We start from the raw sequence: 25,162 nt of genomic DNA, 5'->3' as shown, positions 1-25,162 counted from the left end.
TGTTGATGAGACTTTGTAGAAAGCAGCTGGTCTGAGTGATGTGATCAGAGTGCAGTAGATAATGTCTGACAGCAGTTTGAAGAGGAAATGGATTCTGTTCTGTTCTTCACTCATCACCTACCTGACAGCTGACACCTCACACCTGTTTCTTACCTGCAGGTCACAGAGGAGGAGACAAACAGGATGGACCTGTTGGACTGATTGTTGGACTGATTGCTGGTCTGTCAGTTTCTGCTGTTCTTCTTGTTGCTGTTGTTGGATTTTTGATCTACAGAAAACATAAACAACAACAGAGTCAGGATTCATACCAGCCTCCTGTTGAATTTAAGCCTGTTTGAAACATCTCAGAGTTTGTTTTTATACAGCTGAACTCCTGCTGATCCAGACTCTCAGTACTGTTATTGTTACATGTGGAACATTCAGGACTTCATCATTCAAACAAAGAAAAGTTACATATCTGAGAATAAGATCAGTGATATTCAACAACAAAAACCATTTTATGTGACAAACATCTTCTTTGTCTCTGATGTCGACAGAAATAAGTTTGTTCACAGTGATGAATTCAGCGTCGTCTCTGTCACAATATCAGAATCAGTGAGTTTGTCTCATCTTCAGGTTCAGCTGTTTGTGAGGTCAGACTCAGACTGATCCTCGTGTTTAGATGTTACACAATAATTCCAGACACTGACTGACAACACAAACACAACACAAAGTGCTCAGGGTCCATTTATCAGCTAGAACTGAGTGACTGAATAATCTGATATTATTATGAAACCAAAGAGAAATGTGTTACATGGAGCTGCAGAGTCACATGTTTCCTCTGATCTATGAAGCCTTAACTTGTTCCTCCATGAAGGAGACTCTTCAGTTTAAACATGTCAAGATTATTTATTATTGATTTTTATATGAGCTTGTTTATCGATAAAGTTTTACACGTGTTGCTCTTCAATGTTTGTCTTTGCTTCCTGTGGCTGTAAAAGTTTTTCTGACCTGCTGTTTGAGTGTGAGCAGATTTGATCTCACCTTGAGTGTAACAATGTGAATATTTGTACAGTTAACCTGATGTTATTACATCCTGTGATCTGTGGAAGCTCAGTAGCCCCTCTCAGAGATAGGAGATAAATAACAGAGCTGAAACCCTGGCAGCTCATGGGATATCAGTGTAAACATGTTACAGACTGCATATAGTTTTGTGTATTAACTTCTTTGTGCCTACCATGTGAAACAAGCATGTTAAATAAGAACATTGTTAAATTATTGGAATGTTAAAGAGTTACAAGCTGAAGCTGTTCTTTTGTACTGTGAAGTGATAAACCAGATGTATTTCATGACAGACTTTCTGCTTTAGTGCTACTAAAACATGCTGTTCTCCTGTAAAGTGCAAGAACAGATTCTGTTCATATCCACAGCATAAACATAATCTCTGAAAGGTCGGTGGGTCTGTCAGTCAGTCACAGATGGACAGTTTGATCATTTTAAACACACTCAAATAACATATTCATGAAAAAATAGCTTTTTAAAGAGTCCTCCTCCTGCTGTATATTTCAGTGTTGGCTTATTTTGCATGCTGAAGGTTGCTAATTCTTTTGCAGCTTCCAATTGTAATCCAACCCGTGGATTCAGTATAGTGTGTGTTACATTATTAGGATCAATGATTTTGTTTTAGCTGCCAAGTTCACGTTCATGTCAGTGTCGAAATTTATTTTCTTTGCATTTGTTGTACTTTGTTAGATTATAATATTATTTTATGCCATGTTATACCCCTAATTAAAGATTGTGAATTATTATGTAGTTTTAGTTTGCATTATTCTCCTGAATTAGAAGAAGCTGATAACTATTACATTAGTTAAACTGATTTGCATTACATTAAACTGCTGACTTGTTGTGAATGAATGATATTGTTTTATGATGCATTATACTGCTGAGTTATAAGAAATCTAATTTGTCTGAGTAGAAGAGAACAGAGTGTGCTGGAGTTTTCTGCCCCATTTCAGCAGGAGCAGATAAACAGGGAGCCAAGGTCGTAGCTTAGGCGCCGTGTGAGAGAAAGCATGTGAATGTTTAGGCTTTGTATGATAAGGTGGAGGCACCAGAGGCTATAAAAGTTTGAGCAATGCTCCACCATTTTGAGATTTTGAGGCTGTCTGCATCAGTGTCCATCTCCCACGCGTGTGATCATTAAAATCATCGTTTGACTCAACCCGGCCGGACCAGTGTTGTTATTGTGGTTTTTTCTCTTGTCTCCATCCCCAATATTTTGAACCTTAACAACTTCTAGAACATCCAGGTTTTTGTAGTTTCAAACAAAGAAAAGTTAGCAAATCTTGACATTAAAAAATTGTACAATTTTCTAAATATTTTGTTATGGCCGATCCGTATTTTTGCATGATCGGGTAAATGCTTTACCAGAAAGGGGCAGTATAGGCACACAGGTGTAGGCAAGAGCCTGTTATTATAATTTACCAAGTACTCAAATCATTTGAGGAGAGCTGCCATTAACAGATGTGGCTGTGACTTTCCTTAACTGCGGGGCCAACTTACTGAGGACATCATCTGATGTGCAGAGTTAGCATTGGATATAAAACTACGTGTGTTTGCCCACCTCTGGCTTAAACAAGTCTCTAGTCGCTATTTCTGCTGGGTTAATAATTATTAGGAGCAGAGTCTTTGACCTACAAGGTCCAGATTTCCTGTACAGGAGTAGCTGGGATCTGATTTATTTATTTAAAAAACAAAAAACAAACTGCGGAAGTATCACTGTTGAGCTGCTTGTGTTCATGTTAGTATGTAAAGTCCAACATCTCCCTCTAGTGGCCAAATATAAACCATGTGTGAGGATGGTGTGAATGTAAAATGTGAATCATAGTGTTCCAGTCAGTCATCAGTGTGTCTCTGCACAGCTGTAATTAAAATGTGTTCAGAGGGCCTCAGTGTCTGAATGGTTCCAGTTCAGCTCCATAACAGCAGCGTCCCTGGTTTGATTCCTGTGTTTCAGCTCATATCTGCCTCTCTCACTGAGGGGGACGTCCACTACATGGACATGGATTTGTTCATCAACCAAACTACAGATCACTGAGAGCAAAGGACATTAGATGATTATATTTTATTATATCTTTTTTTTCCCCTTTGTGAACTGATAAATATCCAATTACACATATAAGGAAATCCAAATTAAAATACTTTATAACAGTGTGTACATTTATTAGTTTTGCCTTTTCATTTACATTCATGGTGGACGAGACAGGTTTTTTAAAAATTTTATATTTTAAAAATATACTTTTACACATGATAGGCTATTACCCACCACATTAAAAACCAATAGAAAGCTGGTGCTCAGAAGAAGAGGGCGGGCTTTACTTGGTGTCAGTGACAGAAATGAAAAAAAGCTCAAATGAGTGAGAAGGACGACGAAGGAAACATCTGTGCTGTGTCTGCTCTGTAAGTAGAATCTCTGTGTTTGTTTGAATTCTTGTACTTTGACTGTCTGCTCTCCTGATAACTCACCGGTTCCCAAACTTTTTTTGCTGGGCCCCCCTTTGTTTTACGGGAAAAATGTTCGACCACCCCCCTCCCGCGCGTGCGCGCGCGCACGCACAAACACCCTCCAACCACACAGCCATATTTTGCTCCATTGCGGTTTATTTCACACCTCAAACATTTAGCCAACAATTAAGCAAATACAAGTAATCTGCAATAAATTACAGGTAGTAATAAAATAAAATACTAACTACTAACACGGGTATTTTTGAAAACGCAGCTGTGTCATCCACACGTAAACGGCGTTTCGAATCACCGAAAACGGAGATTTTTTTAAAACTCCTTTTTTGCGTTTATGTGTGGACGAGGAATACAGAGTTCCTCAGGCAATGTCAAAGGTATGTGCCTTTTTTCCACGTCAGCTGTGCGCCACATTATTTTTTACATGAGATGAATGGCAGATAGAGACAAAATACTGTTAATCTGACTATCTGCAGGTTTACACGCTTACATATACACGCAGTTACTGTCCCTCCATTTACAAAGGCAGAGACGTCATGGTGTGTTTTAGATTATTTAACATGTAGTTGTTGTTTTTCCTGTGTAATAATATTCAACATTGCTATCAATACATTTTTCAAAAAAATGCCTCTCTGTGCAAAATAGGTTTAAAAACATAAACAGCTGTGGGATACTGTCTGTGATTTGAACTGAGGGAACAAATCGTGGCAGAATCAGCCTGATGTTATTTGTATCCCGCTGTAGAGCAGAGCGATATGACCAAAAATATTTATCACGATATACATTTGAAAATTTGCGATAACGACTGATGATATAATTGACACTAGACAAAATACTTTACAACTCCACAACTTTATTAGTGCAAAAAAAAAAAAACCCATCAATGTATTTGCACTTTAACAAGCAGCTGTTTTTATTTGCATTAAAGTTATATAAAAATGTAACAGTGCAAATGCAAATTCCTTGCTGACAGTTTAACCAAAAGGCATTTCCAGTGGAAATTGGCCGACATATCCTCAGCATAACCATGTATAATATCCACAAAACTTAGAAAGACATTATACACACACAACACGGTAATATTATGTTGAAGCACAGTACGTATCACTCCGCGAGGCTCCTGCCTACGACAGCCGTAATGCTCCAACAATCCATCAAGCGGATTCGGTGCGGGTTCGTAGCTTAGCAAAGTTGTACTAAAACATTTGACAGATTTTCGAGCACCGTGTACGACATAAAATCGTTTCGAGGTCAGTAAACACAACCAGAATTCATACATAAGGCACACAGGATTATAAAGGGCACTGTCAATTTTCAGAAAAAATCAAAGGATTGATTTTAAGTGTGCCGTATTTTCCAAAAAAACATGGTAATAACGACGGCCTGCTAGCATGCTCTACCAAAAATAGTGCTTAGTTGTTTATCTGACGGATGAAAGCTAAACCAGTTCCACACCACTGAAGTTTTAGCATTTTTACAAACCAATTCTGGGTCATCCGTTTCATTCAACGATTTGCTGTCGCCCTTCTCATTCTCTGTCACCGCCATGCTTTTTCTGCCATGTGTGTATGAAAACAAAGGCACTGCGCATGCGCGTTTTACCCATGTTCTGTCGCGATATTTCATTTTCTTATCGTTGCCCGACATTATACCGGTATTACCATGAACGGTATGATATGGCCCAGCCGTATCTCTTTAACTTTACTAACATGATAACTTATGGTGACTTGGTAACTTTACATGGTAACTTTACTGTATAAAGAGCTAACATCTCTAAAATGTCAGGAGTAGCTAGTCATTACAACAAGTGTTTGTGAACTAAAAATCAAGAATGTGGGATACTGTTTGTCCATGATTTGAACAGCCCAGCGCTGCTCCCGACGAAGGAAAGACCAATTTCCAAGGGGAGACCTACCTTGGCACTTGTGCAGGTGAAGCCAAAGGGAAGATATACTTCACCATATTTTCTAGTCTTTGGCTTAGAATGAAGTTGGTTTGGAAACATATTCAATAGGGGTACAACGATACTCGTATCAGTATTGAACCGTTCGATAAAGTGCTTTCGGTTCGGTACACATATGTATCGAACAATACAAAATTTTTAATTTATTTTATCAACTTTTCTTCTGACGATGCTGTCTGTGTTGAGCGCTCAGTGGATCTGCGTTCGACTACTCCGCCTAGGCTGCACTGTCGAGCGCAGATCCACTGAGCGCAGCGCAAGCTAGCAAGACAGAAGCTAAGCTCCTTGCAACATGACAAATTGAACCTCCTCCACCCTCATTCAGATCTGGCCTTTGGAACTATCTTGGTTTTCATGTGACATATGACCCTGAAGGTAAGCGCGTCATGGACTAAAGTAAAACAGTATGTTGGATGTGCCATGCAATGCTCAATTACATGGGTGGGAGCTAGTGTGTTAGCGCAGTTAGCTCGTTAATGTGTTGATGCCGTCCAGCCCCACGCACGGGGCGATCAGGGGTAGCTCGTTAACGGAGATTTGCCGTGTTGTGGCGTTAACGTCATTTCAGATTAACGCTGACAGCACTAGTGAGAACACAACGAATATGACTGCACATTGACGCCGACATCATCCTAGTGCAAAGACATGTGGAAGCAGACAAAAACAACAAGCACGCATGCTACAAACTTTAACCGAGTCATTTAGACAGACGTTAACACAGGATTCTCCTTATGGGGACCTGACATGTTTAATATGCTGCTGAGAATATAGCCCAGAAGAAGCGGATAGTATAGCTTTTATTTTGGAAAGAGACATTTCTCTGTAATAAACTCTCTTTTCCAAAAGATGAGTGATTTCTCAGTCAGATTTATTTTTTATTACTTTGTTGTTTCAGCAACATTAAATTTAAAAACTGTATGTTTGAGTTAAAATATCTATTTATAATTTTAATAAATGACAAATTAAAAAAGCATGAACATTTTTTTTGTATCAAAAAAATATCAAACCGTGACACCAAAGTACCGAACTGTGAATTTTGTGTATCGTTGCACCCCTACTATATATATAACTCCCTGCTCGCCCCCCTATACAAGCTTAATATTAATATTAATTGTCACGGTTCTGGGTCAGTTTGACCCAGTATTTTGAGTTGCCATGTTTTTGAAGGTTTAGTTTAGTTCCGTGTGTCATTTTCTGTCTCTCAGTGTCGAGTCTGCGTCTTTGTGTGATGGTTTCTTGTTCCTGTTTTATTGTGAAGGTCTGCGTCTCATGTGAGTGTGTTCAGTTTTGCCTCTCGTCTCGTTGTTTACTCCCAGCTGTGTCCCCCACCTCTGTGTAATCTCCCTGTGTTTCTCTGTGTGCATTTAAGTCGCGTCTTCTGTCTTTGTAGTTGCTGGTCCGTCTGTGTATTCACCATGTTTCATCCGTGTGTTCCCTGCCGTCACCATCTTGTACCGTTGTCCACCTTGCTGCATGTTTCAGTTCCGGTTCGTATTCAGTAGTTTAGTTGTCTCCAGTATAGTTCAGTGTGATCTCTGTTTCCGTTTTTCCACTGGCGCATTGTGTTCAATAAACCACCTTCACTTCTCCACTACTGCCTGCGATTGGATCCTCATTTATTATTTTTATACGGCTCATCTCACTCGCCGTGACAGTACTGACCAGCCAGCTATGGATCCAGCGGCATTCAGCCCACCCAGGGAGCTTCAGGAGGCCGTTGTCGACTCTGCTTCTAAATTAATCAACCAGTGGTTAGAGCATGAGGCAGAGGCGTCTCTTTACACTGTGGAAGCCAACCTACAACACCTTATTTCCAGTTACCCCTGGTTATTGGACTCACTGCATCCGCTCGTACAGAATTTTGTTCTTCACGAGCTTCACCTACACCCTCCCGCCGCTACCGCTCGCCCACTCGCTTCAATGGAGGACGTGCCGTCCGACCGGCCGGATGAGGAGTTACTCGGTCCATCGGAGCCGTCTCCGAGACAAAAGCGACGTTCGCGCCGCCGGCTGTAGGGACAGCCCACAGCCCACAGCCGGATGTAGGGACATGCAAGCAGTCGGCTGTGGTGAGTGAAAGGGACACTTTTTCTGCTGCGTCAGACTCTGTGACTGTGTTTTCTGGAGCTATTTTTTGTGTGTCTTCTGAAGATAACAATAATTTTTCCGTCTCACCCATGGCCATTGCTCCAAAGACTGCCTTTGCTGAGCCCACATTCAGGGTTAATGACTGTGTTCACGCTATTTTTTTCTAAACCTGGAGTTACTGAGTCAAGCACCACGAGTTTAGGGAATGACTATGTTAGGGGAGCCTTTTCGTCTGCATCGGTTCCTTCAGTTAATGCAATGAACTTTCCCGAAACAGTTTTTCCTGACCATATCCCCCCATCCACACCTTCACCACAATTCAATGTGGGGCCTGTAACACAGTTAGCAGTACAGTTAGCAGTTCAGTCAGCAGCCCAGCTGCCCTCAGTTCAGTCAGCCACTCCACCACCTGTTACAACTTCGCTACCTGTAGCTCAGTTGCCACCAGTTCAGCAGCCTACCCACTCGTTCATTCGGCCACCATCCTCACTGTCTCATTCTAAGCAGGGAACACACTTCACCACAACATCTGCTGGTTCTCTTAAGCTGGCCATCTCAGAGACAGTTGCTCCCTCTAGGGCCTCCCCAGAGACTGGGTGTCAGTCACCAGCCAACTCTTGACCCCTAGAGGTCAAGACGCAAGCGCCAGCAGCCTCACCCAGAGAACTCACCAGAACAGTCTCAGCTCTCAGCACCCCCTGAGAGTTCAAGTGAGTTCACCCGTCCGCCTCCGTCCTCTGCTGAGTGTATTGGGGAACACTTTCAGTCCCAGCCAGTGTCCACACTGGCAGTGGTCTCCGTACCTGCTGCTTCAGTGTCTGTCTCCACTGGAGGGCCCGAGGAGCCCGTCCAGTCTCAAGCCATGTTAGCTGGGGGTTCAGTTGAACCCAGCTAGCGTCCTGCCTCGTCGGCTGGAGGGCCTGAGGAGCCCGTCCTGCCTCAAGTGTCGTCTGCTGGGGGTTCAGGAGAACCCAGCCAGCCTCAAGTGTCGTCTGCTGGTGCGTCCGAGTCGCCCGTCCGGCTTCAAGCCAAGTCAGCTGGTGGGTCCGAGGAGCCCACCCAGCACCACGCTTCGTCTGCTGCAAACACAGCAAAAACACGTCCCATGCCGTCAGGTTGGTCCAGCCTGGTCCAGCCTCTGTGTCTTCATCCACGCCTGGTCCTGGTTCATGTCGGTGTGGCAACCGCAGGACCAGACAAAGACGGAGCTGGACCAGATGAAGACGAAGGCGGCGTCATGGAGGCTGGACCAGGCGTGGATGAAGACACAGAGGCTGAACCAGGCGGCAGCGGGACGGCTGCGGAACCAGACAGTGGTGATGCTGCAGGCGGTGATGCTGCAGGAGGCCGCGATGCCAGCGGCGGCGACGAACCCTTTCCGGAGGCCGTCCCCGAAGGCCATGATGCCAACTTAGAGGCCCGGAAAACGGCTGGCAGAGGCATGAATTTTATATAAGCAAGAGTGAACACCTCGTTACTGTCTGTGTGCGTTTCTTCCACAGTCTAAAGTCTAAAAGTTTCGCTAAGCTGTGATTCTAAACTTGCTGCACGTGTAACTTTGAGAGTGGATAAATGGATAACATTCTTCAACAAGCTATATTTATGATTACAAACTGAGCAGATACATCAGAAAGAGACGAGTTTGTGAGTTTGGCAGCTGTTTGTGTGGAGTTGTTCTTTATGTTCACCTCAAATCAACCTGAGTGTCATTTCTCTTTAGTTCTGATCTCACTGCTGAGCTGCACAACAAACCAAGGTCAGTAACCTTCTTCTGTCACAGTTTAAACCTGAGAAATGCTCACTGATATGACCTGAATGGGTTCATGTTTCACAATGGATCTATTAGTATACCATACAGTAGATTAGGGCTGCACGATTTTGCATAAAATGAGAATCACGATTTTTTTGGCTTAGAATTGAGATCACGATTCTCTCACGATTTTATTTTCCAGTATAAATATTTATTGCACTTATTAACTGCACATCAACTTCGTAACAGTTGAGACTGAACATAAAAACAATAAATAAACATAAAAACAACAAATGTCTCACGTTTTGTTGTTGCTGCAAAATGTTGTACTGCTTGAAATTCCGTCTCCACCGTTGCTCGACACTGCGTGCATAGGGAGTGGGTAGTGCAACAATACAAAAATAGTTACAAAAGTAGCGTTTGTTTAGGGTGTTGATCATTTTCCTAAATCCCTCGTTTTGCACAGTGTTGATGGGAGCCATATCTTTGGTAAGTAATAGCCTCCGTGATTTCTTTGTGCCTGCGGGAGTTCGACGGGTATAGGGAAGCGCTGTATAAGGTTCCCGTTATTGATGTTTGGGTGGTTGACCGGGACTGATTTTCTCCTGTCACTTTCTTGTCTTCCCTGACGTGCTCTCCGATGTTTTTTCCCTGCTAGTTTTGGCATCACACGGCACAGCTTCTGTATCACGTGGTATAAGGCTCCGCCCTTGTCATTTGTTGAGCAGGAAGAGTGAGCGCTTGTTTGCATGCAGATTACAACCTGGATCAAAATGCGGTACAGTCGTCGTCTTTTTTTTTTCTCTCTTTTTTTTTTTTTTTTTTTAAATCGTCATTTGGAAATGAGATCGCACATAAGTATGAATTGAGATCGCGATTTTCTAACGATTAATCGTGCAGCCCTACAGTAGATCTATTATATTACATGTATTTCTCATTTTAACCCTCACAGCTCGTCTGACTGTGAGTCCCAGCAGCTCTCAGTTCTTTAAAGGAGACTTTGTGTCTCTGAGCTGTGAGGAGGACGACAGCTCTGCTGGATGGACTCTGAGGAGAAACACAAGCAAAGGAAATACCACTCAGTGTGGAGATGGGTGGGGAACACCAGCTGGTTCTTCCTGTAACATCATTAAAGCAGCATCTCACGACAGTGGAGTTTACTGGTGTGAGTCCAGAGAGGGTCCCATCAGTAACATGGTTAAGCTGACAGTCACTGGTAAGCTGAGTGTGTGGAGTTAGTGTTGATGAAGCTGTGTGTAAATGGATGAAATGCTGTAGTTTGTCTCTGTGTTGAGGTGGATCAGTGATCCTGCAGAGTCCTGTCCTCCCTGTGATGGAGGGAGATGACGTCACTCTGCTCTGTAAAACAAAGACCACTCCCTCCAACCTCCCAGCTGCTTTCTATAAAGATGGCTCCCTCATCAGGAAGCGGCCTACAGGTCACATGACCATCCAGCATGTTTCCAGGTCTGATGAAGGCCTCTACAAGTGTGACATCAGCGGTCATGGAGAGTCTCCATCCAGCTGGATCACTGTCACAGGTGACACACTCACCTGTCTGTGTTTCTGCAGCTTTCAACATTCACAATGTGACGACGACTTAATGACTGTGTTTGCTTTATTTTAGGGGAACACACCACCACACCTCCACCTACATCCACACCTCCACCTACATCCACACCTCCACCTGGTTCTTACCTTTTTCCTGCATTGTCATGTGTTGGATCAGACTGTGCTATGGTTTTACTGGTGTTACTGGTTGTGCTGGTGAGATGATGTGTTCACAGGAAACCTTAAGGTGAGACTCAGACTTCCTGATCTTTCATGTTTTAATTTTATTGTTGTGGATTTGAATAATCTACACATTTATCATGATTTAATGTTTCAGTGTTTACATTTTGTGTCCATTCAAATAACATTTCCGTTTGTCTTATAAATATTTTCACTGTAAATTTTTATTGGATCCAGATAAAGCTGCACGAGATGATGTCACATACATTCAAGTATCACATCGCAGGCTGTGAGACAAAGCAGAAGTAATAACGAGGGACCTTTGGTGGGTGATTTGGTTTTTCCAGTGTGGAGAAAATAGGATGTTTATAAAATTGTATCACTTGAAACTTGGATATTTTCTAAGAGTTCAGAGAAATGCTTAGTGGAAAATGATTACACAGTGCTCTAAGAGCAATATTGATGCTGTTTGAGTGACAGTTTCTGTAACGTGTGGTCGTAGTAAAGATGTTGGTCAGTGAACTTACAAGACTGTATATCAAAGATGGAAAACACCAGAATGACTTCATCAACTGATTTTTTAACAGCATCATGTTAGCTTTTATAGCCAGGAGAGACTCTATTTATCAGCTATCAGCTAATGTTAGCTAGCTTGGTTATCAAGCTTCTCCATAGACTGTATGAGACAAACAGAAAGGCACTGCTAATTAGAGCTCAGTAACATAATTTCTTCAGCAGAGGTCCAGTTCAGGCAGATATATCTGGTATATGATATCTAATATATCTGGCAGATATAAATAGGCCACGCCCCTAATAATGCAGACTGTAAGCATTAATAACATTTAAACAGGTCAGTTATAACAACAATCACCTCATGTACAGCAAATGAATATCAGTCTGTCTGTAGATTTTCACACCATGTTAAGTTCTGTGTTTGCTGAACGGTGTGTTTGTCGTCTGTGGTTAACACTAACGAGTCTGCGACTGTTTCTGAGGAAGGAACAATAAGAGCTTCATCTGCAGGTGTTTCAACACAGAGGTGTGAATGTTAAATAGAGGAAGAAACGTGTGAGTTATTTGTAAGAGTATTTCTGTAAACTCACACAGGTCAGACACTGTTATCATATTCACAAAATATGAAAGACTTAATTATTATTGTAAATTTTCTATTATTGTAAAGTAATTTCCTGCAGTATTGTTCACAGTTTTCCTTTTAAGATTTACTCTTTCATATTTATGACACCAGCATCTTAAATTTGTTCTGCCTCTCTATCTAAATTCTGAATTTATCTTTTATAAAGTCAATAATTTAACAGTTTGTCTGACGTCCTGTTATTCTGATCAGCTGACATGTCTGGCATTCAGTTCGTCCTTTATCAGGTCTCTTTACCTCACATTTTAATTCATGTTGAAATATTTTAAACTTTTAAAATAACCTGAGCAGTAACTGAAAACACTCTGAGTGTTTCATATAAAGATTTGTGAGTGGCAGCAGTTTCATGTCTGTTCTCAGCTGTTCTGTCTGCAGTGACGTCCTCTGTGTGTGTTTTACTGTGCAGACACTGATCCAGCTGCAGTTTACTCAGCAGTGAGAACTGAAGACGTCACTTATGGAAAAATCATCACAGACAAGAACAAACGATCACAGACGAGAGGTAAAGCTGCTCTTCTTCACTTCTACAGTCAGGTTTCTCTCAAATCTAAACATTAGAGTGCTGATGTTTCCCCTGCAGCCTCCCTGGACACGTCTATGCCAGGGTGCTGGACAGGGGATAAAACCTTGGGTTCAGGAGGAGCAAAGAGGCTTTTCTTGTGGTCTTGTAACACTGGACCAGGTCTTTATTCTTCTGTATTCAAGTGTGCTTCAGAGGTTTCCAAACTTCAGCTGCATCTCTTTGGGTGATTTGCCAGTGTGCTTCAGGAATATTGAGTATCTGGCCTGCTGCTCTTTGGTCTGTCTCCACCTGGAGGTGACATCACGACCTGGTGGAGCTTTTACTTCTGTGTTTATAGGGACTTAGTAGTTCAACAGTGGAGCTCCCTGTTGTGTTTTAGGAAGAAATTTGCCCAACTGTGGCACATCTGCACTTTTGTTTGGTTAATCTAATGGTAAATTCAGGGAAAGTCTGCTGCAACTCAGCCACAGGTCCACCTTTCATAGATCAGCTGTCCTGTTTGGTGCAACAGAACACAGGTAGTGATGTAACTCAGCCATGTGTACCAAAACTGCCAAAATGAGGCCCAGATGGGTCTGCTGTCTGTTTCTGATACATGAATTTATTGCTAACATGAGTCGTATAAAGAAGAAGGCTGAACAGACCAAAGAGTGTTTTCAGCCTCTCAAACTGTCCTTTAATGAAATGAATCCTTTAAAAACTTTGTAATTATTTAATTTCTAAAAACTGAGTTCAGTAAAACGATAAAACTTCCTGTTGCTGGCTGCAGTCAGACTGAATCTGAGGACACTGATGAGAACATGTCGGCTTTCGTCCTTGTAGATATTGTATCTGCAAAGAAAGAAGATGGTGGCTTTGCTTTCAGCACAGGCGACTTACAGATCTGTCCATTCAGACATTGGTTCACAGCAAAGGTGCTGAGAAGAGAAAGAAACTGAAACCCACTGCAGTCTTTAAAATACCCCCCCACTCTGTACAGGTTCTCAGTCATCCAGGTCATCATAGTCTAAGGAGCTTGGAAAGAAAAGCGTCTGGACTAAGTTGCTTGAGGTGAAACGTCTTCAAGCAATTTAAAGAAGTCCAGACACTCTTTCCAAGCACTTTAGACCACTGCTCGATATTAAGTGCAATCTCAACAGTCATGAAAACTACTATGTATAGACCCTATAGACCTAGTAATACAAAATACAGAAAAGAACCCAACAATCATATGACCCCCTATGAGCAAGCACTTTGGTGACAGTGGGAAGGAAAAACTCCCTTTTAACAGGAAGAAACCTCCGGCAGAACCAGGCTCAGGGAGGGGCGGGCCATCTGCTGCGACCGGTTGGGGTGAGAGAAGGAAGACAGGATAAAGACATGCTGTGGAAGAGAGACAGAGGTTAATAACAGATATGATTCAATGCAGAGAGGTCTGTTAACACATAGTGAGTGAGAAAGGTGACTGGAAAGGAAAAACTCAATGCATCATGGGAATCCCCGGCAGCCTACGTCTATTGCAGCATAACTAAGGCAGGATTCAGGGTCACCTGGTCCAGCCCTAACTATAAGATAAGATATAACTTTATTAATCCCTCGGGTGGGTTCCTCTGGGAAATTCGGTTTCCAAAAGCACAGCACCGACAGAAGTTACAGAGTTACAGAATATTATATATATATACACACACACACACACATACATATATATATATATATATATATATATATATATATATATATATATATATATATATATATATATATATATACATAACACCCAGCACGCCCCTGCAGGCGGTTTTATCCTTCAAGCTCGGGTCCTCTACCAGAGGCCTGGGAGCTTGAGGGTCCTGCGCAGTATCTTAGCTGTTCCCAGGACTGCGCTCTTCTGGACAGAGATCTCCGATGTTGTTCCCGGGATCTGCTGGAGCCACTCGCCTAGCTTGGGAGTCACCGCACCTAGTGCTCCGATTACCACGGGGACCACCGTTACCTTCACCCTCCACATCCTCTCGAGCTCTTCTCTGAGCCCTTGGTATTTCTCCAGCTTCTCGTGTTCCTTCTTCCTGATATTGCTGTCATTCGGAACCGCTACATCGATCACTACGGCCGTCTTCTTCTGTTTGTCTACCACCACTATGTCCGGTTGGTTAGCCACCACCATTTTGTCCGTCTGTATCTGGAAGTCCCACAGGATCTTAGCTCGGTCATTCTCCACCACCCTTGGGGGCATCTCCCATTTTGACCTCGGGACTTCCAGGTTATACTCGGCACAGATGTTCCTGTACACTATGCCGGCCACTTGGTTATGGCGTTCCATGTATGCCTTGCCTGCTAGCATCTTGCACCCTGCTGTTATGTGCTGGATTGTCTCTGGGGCATCTTTACACAGCCTGCACCTGGGGTCTTGCCTGGTGTGATAGACCCCAGCCTCTATGGATCTTGTGCTCAGAGCTTGTTCTTGTGCTGCCATGATTAGTGCCTCTGTGCTGTCTTTCAGTCCAGCTTTGTCAAGCCACTGGTAGGATTTCTGGATATCAGCCACCTCCTCTATCTGCCGGTGGTACATACCGTGCAGGGGCCTGTCCTTCCATGATGGTTCCTCGTCTCCCTCCTCTTTCTTGGGTTTCTGCTGCCTGAGGTATTCACTGAGCACTCGGTCAGTTGGGGCCATCCGGACAGCCGGTGTCACAATGAGATGGGAGCACGCTATCAGTGTTATTCATGATCAGCTCCGTGTTGATGAGTTTGTAGTTTATCAGACACTAAAAAGAAATGATCTCTCTTTTTATCCTAAATTATTGAATCAGCATAAAAGTGACTGATTGTAAAACACTGAAAAGACAACTTGCAGAATCAGGTTTATTCTCCTCTGTGCATGTTTAGTTATGAAGCACAATATGTAGGCTATGATTAAAAATCCACATTTTGAGTTGTTAAAAAGCTAATTTTCAAATTTAAGGAGATTTTATTTAAAAAAAAATCAGTATATGCTTACAAAGCACAAATTAAACACTTCTGTTGTTTGAGCACAGAGAAATAAAAACTGCTGCGTCAAACACACCCATCGTGAAACAAAGCTTTTCTGCAGCCACTGAATGATGCTTCCGCTATATTCAGTGTGCAGGAGGTGGGAGGGAGGTGTGTGTCAGTTAGCCACAATCAAACTAGTCAAATTTTCCATCTGACAGTTTTTAGAAACCCACAGAACCACACGAAGAAAACCAGTGAAACCAGATCACTGACATGGAAACAAGAGGCAACAACCATGAATAAAACTACAACAATTACAACCAGTTAGCGAGGGCAGAGAACATATTAACATAGTGCTGATTTTGCATATGTCTGTGAAGAGACCAAGGAGTGTGTGTTTCTGAAAGCAAGGTGTGGAATTTCCTGCATTGTCTTTCTTCTCCTTTAGAGTGTTGGGCCCACTGAGCCTTGTCCACAAACTTGTAAACCTCTTCTAAGATCGGAGAGGGTAGAAGGGTTTCCAGTTCCTGCAGAGTCTGGCTAATCTTGCTCTGAAGGGAATCTATAGTGAAATGGACCAGTCTTATCCTCTCACTTAGAAGCTGATTTTGTGCTCTCCGTAGAGTCAAATCTGCTCTGTATCCCCTGACAGTGGATCCAACGCGCAAACTCTTAGGAACAACTCTGCTTTGTATGCATCTTAGGTTGAAACGAAGATGGTTCCTATAATCCGCTAGTTTCCTTGATTCCTTTTCATACTCCTGCACCAGAGTGTTCCTCCCAAAATGAACGGCAATATGTCTGCATATGGGTCATTTGAGTCTAGAAAGAAAGAAAAAATACACAAAATATATAAAAATCTTCAAATCTTTAAACACGTGGATGTCCTTTGGTCTGAGGTGCTGGGGGGACCAGTTAGAGACCAGCAGCTGGGTGTCAGTGGTTGGACTGGTGGACTACTTCAGTGAAGAGTAGACGACGTCTGGCTCTGGTTTGAAGTCTGAACACAAACACACACAGTTCAAACAATTTGATTTAAGATTGTGCTTTACAACTTCTGTCACCGCTGTGCAGGACATCTTTTTTTCTCTCTGGTTAAACCTAACATGGTACAACACAAACTGTATCTGTACAACTGAAGAAGATCTACTCTTCTCATCTCCAGCTTCTAATTGCATGCAGCATGCAGATGGAAAGTAAAGTATCATGCCTCTGTGCTGGGTCAAGCCACAGGACTTCACCCACAACACATGTTATGGTCTCCCTTGCAGTGTAACGAGCCCGAGCAAGATTCCAGTCCTATCTAACCACATGCTCCATTCATTGCTTGAAGTAGATTTTCCTTTGTGTAAGGGTTTCGGTCGTATACTTTACATCTCCATGCTGAGAAAAACTCCTCGATAGGGTTCAAAAAGGGAGAGGATGATGGAAGAAACACATTGATAAAATGCTGCTCATTGTGAAACCAATACATAATATTTTCCCGCTATCTCACAGTGTTTTGTATTTATTTCTGTAGTGTGTAATCGTTGCTAAGATGTGTTTGCAAACTGGCTGGCTTGGTGTGGTTTTTGACAGTAGCGCTTGATTTTGAGAAACGTTCAAATAGTTTGGGGTCAAATGATTGGCTTTACAAGACAAGTTGAAGGTTATGTGGGTGTAGCTTGAATTTTAAAGTTTGTGTTTAGTGTTTTGAGACAAAGAGAAGAGATTTTAGGAAATGTGTTTTAGCAATTCAGAAAAACTGTAATATAGAATCAGAATCAGAAGATTCTGATTCTGATTCTATATTATACAGTATATAGAATATATATTAGCGTCTTGTCTCAAAGTGTTGTGTAACACCTCTTATGACAGTTTTTTCTGATTGTCTAAACCAGTGGTTCCCAAAGTTTTTTGTTTTTTTTTTTGTTTTTTTTTGCTAGGCCCCCCTTTGTTTTACAAGAAAAACGTTTGCGCCCCCCCCCCCCCCCCTTCTCGCACACACACGTCCTCCAACCACAAACACACATATTTTGCTCCATTGCGGTTTCTTTCACACCTCAAACATTTAGTCAACAATTAAGCAAATACAAGTAATCTGCAATAAATTACAGGTAGTAGTAAAATAAACTACTAACTCTTTTACGCTGCGTCCGCACCTGCACAGGTATTTTTGAAATAGCAGCTGTTTCGTCCACACGTAAACGGCGTTTCAAATCACCGAAAACTGAGATTTGTTTTTTTCCTGTGTAATAATATTCAACATTGCTATCAATACATTTTTCAAAAAATGCCTCTCTGTGCAAAATGGGTTTAAAAATATAAACAACTGTGGGATCCTGTTTGTCTGTGATTTAAACAGCCCAGCGCTGCTCCCGACGAAGGGAAAACCAATCCTGCAGGGGAGACCTACCTCGGCACTTGTGCAGGTGAAACCAGAGAATCCAGTGAAACCAGGGCAGATATGCTTCACCATATTTTCTAGTCTTTGGCTTAGAATGAAGTTGGTTTGGAAACATATTCGATGCTTCATCTCCTGCTTTATGTTTCTGTGGGCGCCTGTGCTAGCAGTGTCCAACCCTAACTGTGATTCGTATAGCACAATTTCTAAAACTATTAATACTTATAGCAAAACCACTCACTGAGTTTGCCAAACTAAAAGCACAAACACTGCTTTGCACTCAGTTTGCAATTTTGTAACACACACTTTGCAAATCCGCCTAAGCACTATAAATAAGCTTCAGGTAAGCCATCCATGTGGAGTACAATGGAGGGAGCAGGAAGAGTGAGAAGAGTGAGAATTAGAGGAGGCCAAGGAATAGGACGTGGAGGTGAAGAAGTAGGATGAAGAGGACGACAAGGACAAGGAGGTGAAGTTAGAGGGAGAGGAAAAGGAGGAGCAAGAGGAGGACGAGGAGGGGGAAGAGTAAGAAATAGAATTGCTGATGACATCAGAGCTACAATAGTGGACGATGTAATCAACCGTGGAATGACCCTGAGGGAAGCTGGCCAACGGGTTCAGCCCAACTTGAGCTGCTACACTGTAGCAGGCATCATAAAGACATTTCAAAATGAGAATCAGTAGGTACAGTCACTTTGCACTAAGATTTGTAGCACTGCCATATGCTAATGAGAAACACAACAATACCATAGATGTAAAAATATTGAAATTGTTACTTTACAGAATTGCTAGACGAGCAGATGCTGGGGCAGAGGAAGCATGTTCACTGCAGACCAAGTAACCCATATAGTCAATATGGTGATTGCAAATAATTCCATAAGGCTACGCAAATTTCAGCAGACCATAATTGAGGATGACACCACCTTTCAAAACATACAAAATGTGAGCATTTCTGTATTAGGTCGTGTTCTTGCTCGCAACAGAATCCGAATGAAACAAATCTACAGAGCACCTTTGGAAAGAAACGGTGAACGTGTAAAACAGCTGGGATATGACTATGTGCAGGTAAGCTATAGTATCATTGGTACTGAATCAGGAAGTGCACACTGTAGTGCTGTGCATGTGCCTGCTGTGCTGAATTAGTTTTGTCTTGTCTAGAGACTTATGGAGCTAGAGGCAGATGGGTCATGGGCAGTTTTTTGTGGATGAGGCTGGTTTTCGCCTCACTAAGACAAGAAGACGTGGCAGGAACATTATTGGACACCGTGTCATAATCAGTGTCCCAGGACAACGTGGTGGTAACAGAACTTTGTGTGCAGCTGTAAGTCAAAATGTGTTTGTTGGGTTTATCGAGGCACAAACCCCACTGGAACACAAGCCCAAGCTGCACGACAAAACAAGACCAGACAGAGCTCTTTGTCTTTGTGGCTTGTGAGGGAAGCAAGCCCAGGCCTTCACCTGTCCTCAGCCAACTTCGACTGATTCCTTAGCTACAGCCTTTTTTTATTGTCAGCAAGCAATCATTCATGAACATGCAATTACAAATACACATGACATTCTTAAGCAGGCACATCTGAACAACATCAGTGTCTGTATTCCGTGTGTGTGTGTTTCCAGCTATACCATACATAGACATACGACCTTTCAATGAACTTAAACTGTACTGTGTATGAGGTATGCAGAAAAGCAGAAGTAAGCGTCTCACTAAATGATAAGAACAGGAGCTTGCAATAGATCATCTCTCAAACGAACACTTAAAGGTGTGAAGTCATGCACTTTCAGGAAGAGCAAAGTCTAGTTCCTAAAGCTATAATGGAAATTATAACGTCAACGCTGCTTCCTCTCATCTCATGGTACACAAGTGCACACAGACTTTTAACAGACCTAATAAGGATATGATTTTTATCAGCATACAACTGATTATATGTTTCAAAGCACAAATGACAATATAAAAACTATCAGCTTCAACAGTGTTGTTCACCATAATGCAACCCTGGGCCCATATAACACTGCACGCATCATTACATTCCTGGACACCTTACATGACATGCTCACTACTGTTCAGAGACCAGAGCAGACCACATACGTCATCATATGGGACAATGTTAGTTGCCATAGGGCTGCTTTGGTCTGCAACTGGTTTACAGATCACCCACCCCTCACTGTACTCAACCTCCACCCATACTCTCCATTCTTGAATCCAATTGAAGAGTTCTTCTCTGCCTGGCGCTGGAAGGTCTATGACCATCATCCCCATCAACGCAAAGCCCTTTTACAGGCAGTGGAAGAGGCATGTGGGGATATTGACCAGGCATCATGTCAGGCCTGGACACGCCATTCCAGAAGATATTTTTGCCTTGGACTAGAGGACATTGCATGTGATGTATGCAAAATTTTGTGGCCGGACGCAGAGAGACGACGCGATGTAGACTGATTTCTTTTTTTCCTCAGTGAAATTACTATTTTGTTTTAACTTGGAAATAAACACTTGTGTTTGTTTTGATGTGTGTGAATAAACACCAGCACTTGAAGTTTGGATCCCTCTATGCTTACGGACCTACGACAAAAGTATGACCTCAAACTGACATGGCCTACCTTGTGCACAGAGAAAGCAAAAGCCAGATGTGGTTTTTATTCATACCATCAGTGTGTAGTTGGTGCTTCGTGTGCTTATTAATGTGATAGCTTGTATTAACTGTTTGATACAAAAATACCATTTTTACAAAGGTTTGGAGAGTTAAGCAGGTTTATTAGCTTTTACAAGAAAACCACAATGTTTTGCTGATTTGGTGAAGAGTTTTCTTATTTGTGTGTAGAGTTTTGCAAAAATAGCCAATAGTTAAAAAAAATGTGCTCAAGCCATCAGAAAAACTGTATTAAATAATAGTCCCTGTCAGTTCTCTGAGAGAGACTAGAATTGAATCCAGAATTGAATTCAAAATCCTGCTCCTCACATACAAGGTCTTAAATAATCAGGCCCCATCTTATCTTATTGACCTTGTAGTACCATATCACCCTATTAGAGCGCTTCACTCTCGTTCTGCAGGCCTACTTGTTGTTCCTAGAGTATTTAAAAGTAGAATGGGAGGCAGAGCCTTCAGTTTTCAGGCCCCTCTTCTGTGGAACCAGCTTCCAGTTTGGATTCAGGAGACAGACACTATCTCTACTTTTAAGATTAGGCTTAAAACTTTCCTTTTTGCTAAAGCATATAGTTAGGGCTGGATCAGGTGACCCTGAATCCTCCCTTAGTTATGCTGCAATAGATGTAGGCTGGTGGGGGATTCCCATGATGCATTGAGTTTTTCCTTTCCAGGCACTAAGTGTTTATAAACCTTAAACCACAATTTAATTATTCATTATTATTAATCTAAGTTCCTGATCAAATGCGATTGTCCACTTGTTGGGTTTTCTCTGTATTATCTGGGTTTGTGACTGTTGTTGGGATTTGACCCTAGATAAATAAAACTGAATTGAATCAGTAAATGTTGGATTAAATATTGTAACTGGTTGTAGTCTTTTAAAATAGCTTTAATGCATGAATCTCAAAGACACACGCTCTGTGAACGTTGTGTTTGTACAAATATAGAAAGACTCAGAGGAAGAGGGCGGGCTTTACTTGGTGTCAGTGACAGAAATGAAAAAAAGCTCAAATGAGTGAGAAGGACGATGAAGGAAACATCTGTGCTGTGTCTGCTCTGTAAGTAGAATCTCTGTGTTTGTTTGAATTCTTGTACTTTGACTGTCTGCTCTCCTGATAACTGATGATGGAGGAGAAGACATGAAAAACAAATCAGGCTGAATTCAAGTTCAAACACCACGAGGACCAACTGCAGGTCTGAAGTTTAACAGAGTTACTGATGAATTTATGAGTGAAAAGCTGAAATAAAATGTTGGTGTTTGTGTGAACAGAGCAGAGGACAGACCTTAGTTCAGTACTAGTTGTTTGTATGTATTCAGTGTAACTATAATGTAACTTGAAGTACTTCCTTGTTCTACAGTAACTCCAGAAGCAGCTCATGAAGCATGAAATGATGTGATCAGTTTTATTTAATAATTCTGATCATCGAGAAGTTGAAAAGTGAAATCCTGGAGTCTCTGGTTTAGTACGAGCAGCTTTTTGCTGACCTGGTTTAGATCCACGTTTCCTCTGACAGGAAGATCAAACTGGGCTGTAGGCGACACAACATGAAGAGTTTGATGTTTCTGTCTTAGAGGGAAACATCAAATAATACAAAGTTGTTCTGAGTGATCACCTTTGTGTGTTTATGTCAAATCAACCTGAGTGTTGTTTCTCTTTAGTTCTGATCTCACTGCTGAGCTGCACAACAAACCAAGGTCAGTAACCTTCTTCTGTCACAGTTTAAACCTGATCAACTCTGACAAGTTTTACACATTTGGATTAAAACTTTCAGTAAAGATCTCAAAGACGTGATCATCAGTTTTTCATTTTAACCCTCACAGCTCGTCTGACTGTGAGTCCCAGCAGCTCTCAGTTCTTTGAAGGAGACTTTGTGTCTCTGAACTGTGAGGAGGACGACAGCTCTGCTGGATGGACTCTGAGGAGAAACACAAGCAAACGACAGAGGACTCAGTGTGGAGGAGATGGGTGGGGAGAAGGTGCTGGTTCTTCCTGTAACATCACTGTTTTCACCCAGGACAGTGGAGTTTACTGGTGTGAGTCCAGAGAGGGTCCCATCAGTAACATGGTTAACCTGACAGTCACTGGTAAGCTGAGTGTGTGGAGTTAGTGTTGATGAAGCTGTGTGTAAATGGATGAAATGCTGTAGTTTGTCTCTGTGTTGAGGTGGATCAGTGATCCTGCAGAGTCCTGTCCTCCCTGTGATGGAGGGAGATGACGTCACTCTGCTCTGTAAAACAAAGACCACTCCCTCCAACCTCCCAGCTGCTTTCTATAAAGATGGCTCCCTCATAAGCAACAGGACTTCAAATAATATGACCATCCAGCATGTTTCCAGGTCTGATGAAGGCCTCTACAAGTGTGACATCAGCGGTCATGGAGAGTCTCCATCCAGCTGGATCACTGTCACAGGTGACACACTCACCTGTCTGTGTTTCTGCAGCTTTCAACATTCACAATAAACTAATGATTACATGTTGTTTATTTCAGGGAAACCTACAAACAAATCTCCATCTACTCCCACACCTGTATCTACATCCACCTCTATCCCTACATCAGCTACTCGCCCTGGTTCTTCTGTTCTTCTTCATGTGTTAATCTCTGTTGGATCAGTGTGCGTTTTGGTGCTACTGGTGTTACTGGTTCTACTGGTGAGACAATGTAATCACAGAAAACCTGAAGGTGAGACTTTCTGATCTTTCATGCGAGGAATTTGATTTGTTGAATAATCTAAACATTTATTATGATTACATTTTAGTGTTTATATTGTGTTTCTGTGCAAGTAACTTTTAGTTTTTCATACAATGGTATTACTGTTAAATTTCAGCAGATCAAGGCAAAGCTGCACGAGATGATGTCACATACAGTGATGTCAAAATATCACATCGCAGACAGCAGCCTGTGAAACACAGCAGAGGTAATAACGTTTGGTGGGTGATGTGGTTTTCCAGTGTGGAGAAAACTGTGTTTATAAAACGGTATCACTTGAAATTTTGATATTTTGGAAGAGTTCAGAGAAATGCTGAGTGGAAAACTACAACACTAAGAACCAATATTGATGCTGTTTGAGTGACAGTTTCTGTAACATGTAATTGTAGTAAACATGTTGGTCAGTGAACTTACAAGACTGTATATCAAAGATGGAAAAGAGCACCATGACTTCATATACTGGTTTCAGAAACTAAAAGTTAACATTTTTTAACAGCATCATGTTAGCTTTTATAGCCAGGAGAGACTCTATTTATCAGCTATCAGCTAATGTTAGCTAGCTTGGTTATCAAGCTTCTCCATAGACTGTATGAGACAAACAGAAAGGGACTGATAGCTGCTAATTAGAGCTCAGTAACATCAAAATAAGATCCTAGAATTCCACTCAGCAGAGGTGCAGTTCAGGGACTCCAACAGACAAATAGGCCACACCAAGGGCTTGGATTTGGCATGGATGGTAATTTGATCTCTTCAAGTAAAGAAAAACAAAACCCATAGAAAGAAAAAAAAACGATCTGTCAATGTCTCAATCACCCAGCGGTGCAGAAAGAGTTAAATTACGTTCTCTACTGGAGTACTACATCATGTGACAAATATGGCCAATGTGATTGGCTGTGCCTCTCAGGGAGCTCTGTTTAGTTTTAGCAGCGACAAACCTGCACTGAGAAGACCTGCAAGGAGGAGAGGAGGATGGCAGCAAAAAGGAAGAACCTGGATATAAGAAAGTATTTTTCAAAGAAGATAAGATAAGATAAGATAAGATAAGATGACCTTTATTAGTCCCACAGGTGGGAAATTTGTTTTGTTACAGCAAAAGTGCAAAGTTATGTAGCAGAAATTAGAAAACACTGGAATGCAATAAAATAAAATAAAATACTATATACAATAGAATAAAATAGAAATACTATATACAACTGAGTAAGAAAATACAAAAGTACAACTTTGTCAGAAGAAGAATTGTACAAGAATTGCACATATAGCAGTCTTATTGCACATGTGAGGGTTTGATCAGCTGCAAAAGTCTTTGTTGTGGAGTCTGACAGCAGTGGGGAGGAAAGAGCTGCGAAATCTCTCCGTCCCACACCGTGGGTGCCGCAGTCTCCCACTGAAGGAGCTGCTCAGTGCTGTCACAGTCTGCTGCATGGGGTGGGAGATGTTGTCCAACAGTGATGACAGCTTAGCCGCCATTCTCCGGTCACTCACCACCTCCACTGGGTCCAGAGGGCATCCTAGGACAGAGCTGGCCCTTCGGATCACCCTGTTCAGTCTCTTCCTGTCCCCAGCAGAGATGCTGCCGCCCCAGCAGACCACACCATAAAAGATAGCAGAAGCCACCACAGAGTCATAGAAGGTCTTCAGCAGTGGGCCCTCCACTCCAAACGACCTGAGCTGCAGGTACAGCCTGCTCTGCCCTTTCCTGTAGAGGGCGTCTGAGTTATGAGTCCAGTCCAGTTTGTTGTTCAGATGAACACCAAGGTACCTGTAGCTGTCCACA

At 42.2% G+C, this 25,162-nt stretch overlaps 2 protein-coding genes and 1 long non-coding RNA gene across 6 annotated transcripts in view; all 3 read left to right on the top strand.

The window, feature by feature from the left end:
• LOC113010425 (tyrosine-protein kinase-like otk) overlaps nucleotides 1-1,743 on the top strand; it is a 54,622-nt gene extending 52,879 nt beyond the window's left edge. Inside the window, 1 exon segment of the mRNA XM_026149454.1 lies at nucleotides 160-1,743. Coding sequence (XP_026005239.1) covers nucleotides 160-338 — 179 coding nt within the window. The 3' untranslated portion in view covers nucleotides 339-1,743.
• Nucleotides 1,744-10,937: 9,194 nt separating this feature from the next.
• LOC113011102 (uncharacterized) lies at nucleotides 10,938-22,368 on the top strand. 2 transcript variants are annotated; one of them, XR_003270457.1, is made up of 4 exons: nucleotides 10,938-11,097; nucleotides 11,268-11,355; nucleotides 12,590-12,685; nucleotides 22,341-22,368. It is a non-coding gene; the product is annotated as an uncharacterized LOC113011102 (long non-coding RNA). The 2 variants fall into 2 exon arrangements; XR_003270458.1 differs by lacking the exon at nucleotides 22,341-22,368 and adding an exon at nucleotides 21,628-21,652.
• A 694-nt stretch (nucleotides 22,369-23,062) lies between these two features.
• The window catches only part of LOC113010730 (Fc receptor-like B), a 192,557-nt gene continuing 190,457 nt past the window's right edge, over nucleotides 23,063-25,162 (top strand). For 2 of the 3 annotated variants that reach the window (XR_003270385.1, XR_003270383.1), the window contains exons 1-3: nucleotides 23,063-23,091; nucleotides 23,170-23,361; nucleotides 23,507-23,596. The gene's annotated coding sequence lies outside the window, so the exon portion shown is untranslated. The remainder of the gene's footprint in view (nucleotides 23,092-23,169; nucleotides 23,362-23,506; nucleotides 23,597-25,162) is intronic. The other variant, XR_003270384.1, reaches the window with a different exon arrangement.

The sequence above is a fragment of the Astatotilapia calliptera genome, chromosome 3 (genome assembly GCF_900246225.1).
Source record: "Astatotilapia calliptera chromosome 3, fAstCal1.2, whole genome shotgun sequence".
Taxonomy (NCBI): domain Eukaryota; kingdom Metazoa; phylum Chordata; class Actinopteri; order Cichliformes; family Cichlidae; genus Astatotilapia; species Astatotilapia calliptera.
The sequence above is the reverse complement of the archived record's forward strand: the minus strand, read 5'-3'. Positions and strand labels throughout refer to the sequence as shown.